This window comes from Periophthalmus magnuspinnatus, chromosome 23 (assembly GCF_009829125.3).
Source record: "Periophthalmus magnuspinnatus isolate fPerMag1 chromosome 23, fPerMag1.2.pri, whole genome shotgun sequence".
NCBI classification, from domain to species: Eukaryota; Metazoa; Chordata; class Actinopteri; order Gobiiformes; family Gobiidae; genus Periophthalmus; species Periophthalmus magnuspinnatus.
Window position 1 is genome coordinate 947,974 of NC_047148.1, and position 10,953 is coordinate 958,926.

At 41.4% G+C, this 10,953-nt stretch overlaps 1 protein-coding gene across 1 annotated transcript in view; it reads left to right on the forward strand.

Annotated features, from left to right (window-relative positions):
- gys2 (glycogen synthase 2) overlaps window positions 1-10,929 on the forward strand; it is a 60,205-nt gene extending 49,276 nt beyond the window's left edge. Inside the window, exons 13-16 of the mRNA XM_033989997.2 lie at window positions 235-330; window positions 7,183-7,346; window positions 8,068-8,148; window positions 8,557-10,929. Of these exons, the coding sequence (XP_033845888.1) occupies window positions 235-330; window positions 7,183-7,346; window positions 8,068-8,148; window positions 8,557-8,760 (545 nt within the window). The 3' untranslated portion in view covers window positions 8,761-10,929. The remainder of the gene's footprint in view (window positions 1-234; window positions 331-7,182; window positions 7,347-8,067; window positions 8,149-8,556) is intronic.
- The last annotated feature ends 24 nt before the right edge of the window (window positions 10,930-10,953 follow it).

Consider the following 10,953-nt stretch of genomic DNA (forward strand, 5'->3'; position numbering starts at 1 on the left):
CACTAAGTGAAAATTCCTCTGTGACTACTGTGAAATGCTACTGTGAAGAGGCAAGGCCAGCAGCAGAAAATTAGGTAGTCAATGAACCTTCTATTATTAAGTTCTTTAAGATGTGATTTGGAATGTAAAATATGATCCATGTTTGTGATTGAACATCTTATTAGGCTTTTTTATGTCTATAGTAACAAACAGTCTTGGGCTCACCTGCAGTCACTGTCTGTCTGTGCTCCTCAGGTGAGTGCACGGTGATGGGCATACCCAGTGTCACCACAAACCTGTCAGGATTTGGCTGCTTCATGGAGGAGCATGTGTCTGACCCCTCTGCATATGGTGAGTGTCTGCCCCGCACCTTCCCTGCACCTGCCATGAAGGGTTTTTGACAGTATGTGGAAAACCCTATAGTGTGAAACACAGAAAGTATATGGGTGCACAGTAACATAAAGAAGACCTTGTCCAATGTTGCATGTTTATATACACCTAAACAAATACACACTTGGACAAAATTGTTGATAGCCTTCGGTTATCGAAAGAAAAACTCACAATGGTCACAGAACTAAACTGAATCTGACAAAAGTAATAATAAATAAAAATTCTGTGAAATTTAACCAATGAAAGTCAGACATTGCTTTTCAACCATGCTTCAACAGAATTACTTAAAAAAATAAACTCATGAAATAGGCCTTGAAAAAATGATAGTACTCCTAGAAAAGACTGAAAATAATGTGACCAAATGTTAATCCAAGGTGTGTCCACTAATTAGCCTCACAAGTGTCTACAATCTTGTAATCAGTCAGTGGGCTTATATATAGGGCTACAGGTCGTCACTGTGATGTTTGGTGACATGGTGTGTACCACACTCAACATGGACCAGAGAAAGCAAAGGAAAGAGTTGTCTCAGGAGATTAGAAAGAAAATTATAGACAAGCATGTTAAAGGTAAAGGCTATAAGACCATCTCCAAGCATCTTAATGTTCCTGTGGCTACAGTTGCACATATTATTCAGAAATTTAAGATCCATGGGACTGTAGCCAACCTCCCTGGACGTGGCCGCAGGAGGAAAATTGATGACAAATCAAAGACACGGATAATACGAATCGTATCAAAAGAGCCAAAGTGGAATTATGGGAGACGACCAAGGAGGACACCATAGTTGAAAACAAATCATAAAAAAGCCAGATTGGAATTTGCCAAACTACATGTTGACAAGCCACAAAGCTTCTGGGAGAATGTCCTATGGACAGATGAGACAAAAATGGAAGTTTTTTCCAAGGCAAATCACTTCTATGTTCACAGACAGAAAAATTAAGCATATCAAGAAAAGAACACTGTCCCTACTGTGAAACATGGAGGAGGCTCTGTTATGTTCTGGGGCTGCTTTGCTGCATCTGGCACAGGGTGTCTTGAATCTGTGCAGGGTACAATGAAATCTCAAGACTATCAAGGGATTCTAGAGAGAAATGTGCTGGACAGTGTCAGAAAGCTTGGTCTCAGTCACAGGTCATGGGTCTTACAACAGGACAATGATCCAAAACACACAGATAAAAACATCCAAGAATGGCTAAGAGGAAAACATTGGACTATTCTAAAGTGGACTCTATGTGCCCTGACCTAAATCCTATTGAGCATCTTTGGAAGGAGCTGAAACATGCCATCTGGAAAAGGCACATTCAAACCTGAGCCAACTGGAGCAGTTTGCTCATGAGGAGTGGGCCAGAATACCTGCTGAGAGGTGCAGAAGTCTCAATGACAGTTACAGGAATCGTTTGATTGCAGTGATTGCCTCAAAAGGTTGTGGAACAAAATATTAAGTTAAGGGTACCATCATTTGTGTCCAGGCCTGTTTCATGAATTTCTTTTTTGTTTAATAATTCTGTTGAAGCATGATTGAAAAGCAATGTCTGACTTTTAATGGTTAAATTTCATAGAATTTTTATTTATTATTACTTTTGTCATATTAAAGTTATTTCTGTGACCATTGTGAGTTTTTCTTTCATTAACTGACAAAAAACAACAATTTTGTCCATGTGTGTATAATATACAGTTGAAACCAAAACTTTACATACACTATATATCAAGACACATACGCTTTTTTCTCACTGTCTGGCATGAAATCAGACTAAACTTTTACTGTTTTAGGTCAATTGAAATTACCAAAATTATTTCTATTTGCTAAATGCCAGAATAATGAGACAAGGATTATTTTGAACAATTTTTAAATTACTTTTTATTTGGTAGCTTGGTATTTGTTACAGTTGCCTTTAACCCTATAGCATCGGATGCTATCATCGCCAATAGAGCGCGGTTGTGGACTTTCCATTAGCGTAACGACTAACCAGTCGTGCTCTCGTTTAAATTCAAACGGCGTCTCAAAGCTGAGGCATGGGACTATTGAAATATTTTACCATCATTACAGTAATCTGCCTCTGTTGTCCCTCGAAGGTGACGAATGAGAGCGTGGGTGCTGCAGGATTTTCTCAGTCATTTATTCAATACATAAAAGAAAAAATATGAATGGATGTGTAAAATAGAGGTAGTTGTGTGAAAAAATGCACTAAATTCTGATACTTCCTTAAACATGATTTTTAGGGCTAAAAAAAGAATAAAAGTCTAGGTGAGCTATACTGGCCCATAGCATGCTCAGTCCTTAAAGGGTTATGGCTTAAACTGTATGGCTTGGATCAAATATAGTAATAGTTTAGATATCCTTCCACAAACTTTTCACAATGCCTGGCAGGAACTTTGGCCATTTCCTCCTCACAGAACTGGTGTAACTGAGCCAAGTTTGTAGGCCGCCTTGCTCACACATGCCTTTTCAGAGCAGCCCATAAATTTCAATAGGACTGAGATCAGGGCTTTGTGATGGCCACTCTAAAACATAAACTTTGTTATCCTTAAGCAAATTTGCAACCAATTTGGCAGTATGCGTCGGGTGATTGTCCATTTGGAAGACCCGTTTGTGCCCAAGCTTTAACTTCCTGGCTGATGTCTTGAGCTGTTGCTTCAGTATTTCCACATAATGTTCATTCCTCATGATGCCATCTATTTTTGTGAAGTGTGCCAGTCCCTCCTTCAGCAAACCAACCTCACAACATGATGCTGCCAACCTCATATGTCCATGGCTTTAGTGGACAGTCAAAGACGCTACCACCACTCCTGGCGTCCATACCCCACTACCTGTGGCGTCTACCTGCGCTGTTGCCGCGCAAAAGTCGCCACAGAAGACGCAGAAAAAGAAGCGGGGTTCTTGTCAGATTGAGAGCCTACCTGTCCTGGTCCTCGGATTGTCATCCTTGTTCCCCCGCGGAGCTTCCTTTGGAGTTCAACGGCTATGTTGTGCGGCATTCCTCGAAGTCACGCTGGCTCCGCTCAGCTGTCCCGGACACCGGCTATCCACAGCTGAGCCAGTGACGTGTCAGAATCTGGAAACGGGGCTCCGTGAGGGAAAATCTTCGCCTGGTCCCTTGTCGGCCTCAGCAAACTGACCACATTACAATACGTGCTGCCCTGATTAATACCAGGTCGCTCGCAAATAAAACTTTTATCCTGAATGATTTCTTTTTAACTAATTTCCTGGATTTTCTGTTGTTGACGGAAACCTGGACTAAACCAGGTAACAACAGCGTGTTCACGGAGCTCCTCCCCCCTCGGTGCTCTTTCTTCAGCTCACCTTGAGCGTCTGGCCGTGGGGGCAGAGTCGCAGCAGTCTTCAAGGACAATTTTAAATGCAAGTTTTTACATTTTAACAATTACTCTTCTTTTGAAATGCAGTTGTTTACAATAGAGCTTGCTCATCCTGTTTTATGTGCAGTAATCTACCGTCCACCTAAATATAATAAAGACTTTATTTGGGACTTTTCTGAATTTTTAGCTGACGTGGTCCCTAAATATGAACATATACTTGTCTTCAGACGCCTTCTGACATCTTTTGATTTAATTCAGTCTGTGGACCTGATTCTTTCTCATGGGCTTTCTGTTTCCCTCGTTGAAATATCTGAGACTGTCCTCTCAGATCATCTGCCCATTATTTTCAATTTTCTGGCTCCAACTCCAGTCAGCAAGCCTCCTGCTCCAGCCTCCTGCCGTCGTATCATCACGTCCTCTACAGCTGAGGAGTTTACTGCTGCTTTTATAGACTCAAAGTTTTTTACCCAGGAATGTGCTGTACCTGAATGCCCAGACACCCTCCTTTCATCTTTTTATAAAACATGTTCTGGGATCCTAGACACTATTGCTCCTTTTAAGCACATGTCCATCAAGCCAAGGACCGATCCCTGGTTAAATGACACTACCCGTGCTCTTAGGCAGCGTTGCAGACAGGCAGAACGACGGTGGAAAAAGGATAATCTACATGTTTCTCTGGGCATACTGAGGGACAATCTTGCTCATTATCAGAGAGCTGTGAAAGAGGCTAAGTCCCAATATTTGTCTGATATTATATCATTCTCCCCAAGTGCTGTTCAGTACAATTGATTCTGTAGTGAATCCAGGCACTTTTCCTTTGACTGACGCCTCAGTTTCCACTTGTGAAGATTTCCTTTGCTTTTTTGTTAAAGTGGTGTCTGTTCGACAGCTAACTAGCTGCAGCATTAGCTTAGACGTACCTATTGTTGCCGCTCATTCTGCTGTGTTTGACCATTTTGAACCAGTCTTATTTTCATTCCTCACTGATGTAGTCAAACATATGAGCACAACAAACTGTCCTTTGGACCTTGTACCAACCAAATTGCTAAAGAAGGTGTTCATCACTGTTGGGCCTTCCCTCTTTGTTTTAATCAACATTTGTCTTAGTTCAGGGTGTGTCCCAAATGCTTTTAAACATGCCATAGTTAGACCTCTTCTTAAAAAAACTCATTTTGATCCTTCAGTTTTATCTAATTTTAGACCTGTTTCTAACTTGTCTTTCATTTCAAAAATTCTTGAAAAAATAGTTTTTATACAATTACAGTCATTTTTAGAGGAAAACTCTATTCTAGAGAAATTCCAGTCCAGGTTCAGATCACGCCACAGCACGGAGTCTGCACTGCTGAATGTTCACAATGACATTGCCCTTTTTGTTGATGCTAAATGTCCTGTTGTATTAGTGCTGCTAGATCTAACAGCTGCTTTTGATACAGTGGACCATTCGGTCCTTCTGTCCCGGCTAAACCATCATGTTGGCATTTTCGGTGCAGCACTTGAGTGGTTCACCTCGTACCTGACCAAAAGGACCTTTTCAGTACAGATAGGTGAACTATCATCTTCTACTGCTTCCCTGTTTTGTGGAGTACCCCAGGGTTCCTTTCTTGGGCCTGTCCTGTTTTCACTCTATATGCTGCCCCTGGGGTCAATTATAGCCAAGTACAAGCTTGTGTTCCACTGCTACGCAGATGATATTCAGATTTATCTACCTGTAATGTCAAGTAAACATGACGCGCTTGAATCATTATTTGATTGTATAGCAGATATCAAGTTGTGACTAGAACAAAATTTTCTTCACTTAAATGAAGAAAAAACAGAATATATTTTGTTTGGTGATTCTGCCCCCTTAAATCTTGGCTCACTGACCTCAAGGCTCAGACCAACTGCTAAAAAATCTCGGGGTCATTCTTGACAACGCTTTTAAATTTGACAAACAAATTGACAATGTGGTAAGAGCAAGCTTTTTTCAACTGCGTCTTTTAACAAAAGTTAAGCCATTTTTAAATTGCAATGATCTTGAGAAAACGATTCATGCTTTTAGTAGCTCTAGAATAGATTATTGTAACTCATTTTATTTTGGTGTCTCTCAGTCGTCCCTGAGTCGCCTCCAACTTGTGCAGAATGCTGCAGCATGATTTTTAACCAACACATCCAGACGCCAACACATCACCCCAGTCCTTTATTCGCTCCATTGGCTTCCTGTTTCTTTTAGAGTTGATTTTAAAATTTTACTTTTTGTTTTTAAAGTTCTTAATGGCCTTGCCCCGCCCTACCTGGCTGAACTGTTGATGATCCGAAATTCAAACCGGGCCTTGAGGTCATCTGATCAACTCCTTTTGGAAGTTCCGAAAACTAAATCCAAACACTGGGGTGATCTTCTCTGTGGCTGGGTCCAAACTCTGGAACAAACTGCCTCCTGATGTGCGCACCATTACTGACTTCGGTCTTTTTAAATCCAGGCTTAAAAAATATTTATTCAGACTGGCTTTCAACACCTAGTAATGTTGTGACACATTATCATTATTTATATTTTGTTGTATTAATGTATTTTATTGTATTTTATTCTCCTATTTTACTGTTTTAGTATGATTTTAACTTGCTTTTGATTTAACTGAAAAGCACTTTGGTCACCTTGAGTGTTGTAAAGTGCTCTATAAATAAACGTTGATTGATTGATTGATATGTCACAGTTGGGATGGTGTTCTTTGGCTTGCAAGCTTCCCCCTTTTTCTTCCAAATGTAACAATGCTCATTAAGGTCAAACAGTTCAGTTTGTTTGGTCAGAGCACATGATATGCCTCCACAAATTAAGGTTGTGTGCATTTGAAAACTGTAATCTGTCTTTTTTATGTTTCTTTTTGAGTAATGGCTTCTTCTGGGCAGAGTGGCCTTTCAGTCTATGCCAGCACAGTAAGTCATGGCACCTTCAGGCATCTGGAAATTGCACCCAATTCTCTTGATATCTTGGCTGATTTCTTTTGACTTGATGATGTTACATAAAAAAAACAAAAAAACAGTGTGTTTCAGGTGTGCCTCAAATACATCCATCCAGTGTGTCTCTAACCAACTGAATAAACCACCAGAAACTTCCAAAGACATGACATCATCATCTGCGTTATTTCCCAAATTATTTAAATGCATAGTAGTACTCTATGTAAACTTCTGACTTTGAAAAAAGTAATGAAAAATTGTCTAAAAAAATCATTCTCTCATTATTTTGACATTTTGCAAATATAAATAATTTTGATGATCCTAACTGCCCTAAAACAGGTTTTGTCTGATTTCATGTCACAATGAGGGAAAAAAAGCATTTGTGTCTTTTTATGTATGTAAACTTCTGGTTTCAACTGTATCTAATAATTTAAGGAGTCCCTTAACCTGACACACCAGCAGACTGAGAGCATTTAAGGTTCACATAACTGTCCCTGTGGGGAAATTTGTCCTCTGCATTTGACCCGTCCCTCGCCTGTGTCTTTGGCCCATCCCTTGCCCATGTCTTTGCAGGGATCTACATTGTGGATCGCAGATTCCGCTCTGCAGATGACTCCTGTAACCAGCTGACCCAGTTCATGTTCAGCTTTTGTCAACAGTCACGGCGCCAACGCATCATCCAACGCAACCGCACCGAGCGCCTCTCTGAGCTGCTGGACTGGAGATACCTGGGCCGGGTCAGTTCTGCTTTAGTCCTTTTTAGTGTCCCCTTTTTCCTCCTGATTTAGGCTTGGGTTAGCCCACCTGGATTAGTCCTACTGGTTTAGGCTTGGTTTAATAATCCTGGGTTAGTCCCAGTTCCATTCCTAAGAGTACCTGCCTGGGTCCTGCTTTAAGCCGGGCTCACCTTGATTAAAGTAACAGCCTCTGCTAACTGGTACAATTACAGAGACAACCATACAGATAAACACAGACAAACTTTGGTCATAGCCACAACTGATCATAGTACAGTGAACATGTGAGCTGTCTTACCATTTAAATTCCTTACGTTGTGCAGTGTGACAGCTAACAATCTTATAAAATGAAAAAAAGATCAGGCAGTGTACACCAGGCTTTAGTCCTGTTTTAAACTAGGGTTAGTCTTCCTGGTTTATTACAGTTTTGTCCTCCTGGTTTAGTCCTGGTTTACTCCCAGTTCAATTGCTCAGCGTGCCTGTCCAAGCTGTTGGACTGAAGATTCCTGGGTCAGTCCTCAACAGGTGTCTTCGCAGAGCTGAAATCCATTGTGTTGAGAAAAATTTGGGAATTTATTTGGAATTTATTATTAATTCATCAAGTTCTAAAACGACACAAACAGATTGTATCAACCTTTACTGATTATATTTTGTGTTGTTAATGTTTCATTTTGCGTTGTGGCCTCTGTATATGTTGTATGATGAGAGGTGCTTGTGTCTTCAGTTTTACGTCCATGCCCGGCACATGGCCCTCAACAGAGCTTTCCCAGACCAGTTCAAAGTGGACCCCATGTCTTCTCTGCAGGTGAGAGACCACAGACCACAGTCCCACCATGCAGATTCCAGGCATAGACTGTATATGTAAATGGACATAGTTAACCCAGTAGCCACTGCATTCCAATGGTGATTTTGGTCTTAAAATGTTCATATTAACTCACTTTACAAGATCCTGTGTTTTTTGTTTAGCTATTGTCCTTAAATCAAGACATCAACATTAATAACAGACCAATTAGGTGACTTCTTTCCCCAAAGTCTCTACTGCTAATGATAGCAAATGGTTTGAATGACGCTCCTAAGTGCCTGCCCCCTGCTAAACCAGAAGTACGGGCTTCCTTTGGTTGCACCTGTACGCTAGTGACATCACTCAGTACAGTTCTATTGTAGTCTATGGTTGCAGCCCTGTGGTAGCTCAGCATTTGTGTTGTGTTTGCAGTCAGAGGGCTTCCAGTACCCAAGGCCCTACTCTGTGCCCCCCTCCCCCTCCGCCTCCCTTCACTCCACTCCCCACCACAGTGACGAAGAGGAGGAGGAGCCCTATGACGAAGACCTGGAGGCAGAGAGGGACCGCATAAACATCAAGGCTTCCTTCGTCCTGTCTGACGGTAAGAAGAAGCAGCACGGAGAGGCAGGCAACTGACCACCACCTCACCTCCACCCAACAGCACAGAAAGGCAGGCAGCTGACCACCACCTCACCTCCACCCAACAGCATGGAGAGGCAGGCAACTGACGACCACTTCCCCTCCACCCAACAGCACGGAGAGGGAGGCAACTGACCACCACTTCACCTCCACCCAACAGTACAGCGAGGCAGGCAATTGATCATCACTTCACCTCCACCCAAAAGCACAGAGAGGCAGGCAACTGATCAATACTTCCACCACCTCCCCTCAAGAGCACAGAGGCCAGAAACTGACAACCACGTCCACCACCTCTACCCAACAGCATGGAGAGGCTGGCAAGTAACCAGCACCTCACCTCCACTCAGCCGAACAGAGGCAAGCAACTGACCATCATCTTTACCTAACAGCATGGAGAGTGACGGTATTGACTATTACCTCAACTCCACCCAACATACCCTGAGAGACCACCACTTATATCCAAGCAGACCAGAAGCAGGACACAGACCTCTGTTCTGTCCACCACACCCCATGTGACCGTGATGGACACACCTGACAGTCTGACAGTTTTTTTGTTTTTTCTTTTGCAGACAGGGTTTAACTTAAACTTGGTGAATTGATGTGATCTGATAAACCCAGATTACAGGTTTCGGGTAACAATTTCCTTTATAAGGATATCACCATATCGCTACGGTTGTTGCCAAGGGTGTTCCAAATCTCAGCTGTTCAGCATAGCCATAGAAACCATTTTTAATATAATAATATACCTTCAAAACGTAATTAGGCCTAATATAGTTAATGTAGTTTAGTTTAGAATATAGTTAGCCATCTCTTTTGTGAGATCTGAACATGTGACATCATGTGGTAGTGAGCTCCTCCAGGAAGTCCATGTTTAACAAAAAGTGAGCTTAGCAATTGTTAAAGGCACAGTAAGATTTGGATTTTAAATTAGATAATCATGACCTATCTCTGTCAAGATGTGAGGTAAACATGTTCAAAATAAATACAGCTAACAATTTAAATGCTTACTTATTCTTAATTACAAAGGGTTGGCCATATTGTTTGTTATAATTTGGTTCTAAAGATGATCATCCAAACTGACCCTCACAGGAGTCTCTCATTTGGGTTGCCAGTTTCAATACTGAAATCCGGTTGGTTTAAACCTAAAAGGACTCTCTGATCTGAATCATTACTACTGACGGTTTCTGTTCTGCTGCATGAAGAACAGGCACAGAGGCACTGGGATCATTCTGTAGATCTTTATTGTCGGTTGCAGCAATACAGTCGGGTTAAAAGCAGCGTCCAGCAAAATTCAAAGCAGAGTTAAGTGAGTAGTGACCTGAGCGATGTCTGAAGCAGAGTCTAGTGCAGAGTCTAACAGGTGAGATTTTATCAGTGTTTTATACTACTCCCAGAGTGTGGGCTACAGAGTGAGGGTTGCACATAAGAAATTTAAAGCAAAGTCGAACAAGGTGAGTGTTTTATACCCCTCACTGAGTGGGTTTACAGATTACTGAGATGAGAGGGGCTACAGATAACCAAACAGATAACCAGAATGACCAGATCATAGCTGTTATCTTCCCTTAATGTGATTATATGGCCACTGCTGCATTGGAAACAGAATGTTTTGCACCTTTGTAGGAATGTAAGCAATGTATTACATTTGTACATTGTCCACACTACCTAAACCACAGCACCTGCAGCCATTCATTAATCAGTGCTAGTGCAAACTCAGCAATTCAGTGAATGAATTCTAGAGGTTCTGAGCTTTCACATGAATGATGGCCTGTTCATATACTGAGAATGAGAAAAAAAACTTGTAGATGTTGTCACTCTGCAGGCACAGGCAATCCAGGTTCAAGTGTGATTGTAGTACAATTACATCAGTAAGAGTGCAGGCTACAGTTAAGGCTCAGTTACTTTAATGTAGTCAAAGTAAAAGCATGCACTAATCACCTGACTAGGTACTTCTGAACATACTATATATCCAGATAAAGATCTGGTGCAGGCCTTGGTGCTATTCTGTGGTTAACCTCTATTCTTTACAAGTTTTTTTAATGCCATTGTTGGTTTTGTCCTGTAATTTATTTTCAGTCTATGTAACACCATTTCCCGATCACTGCTTAATTGGACAAAACAGACAAGAATGATATGAATTTGAAGTCTTTATTAAAATGCATAAATGACATCCAGGCTGCAGTCCTATTTACA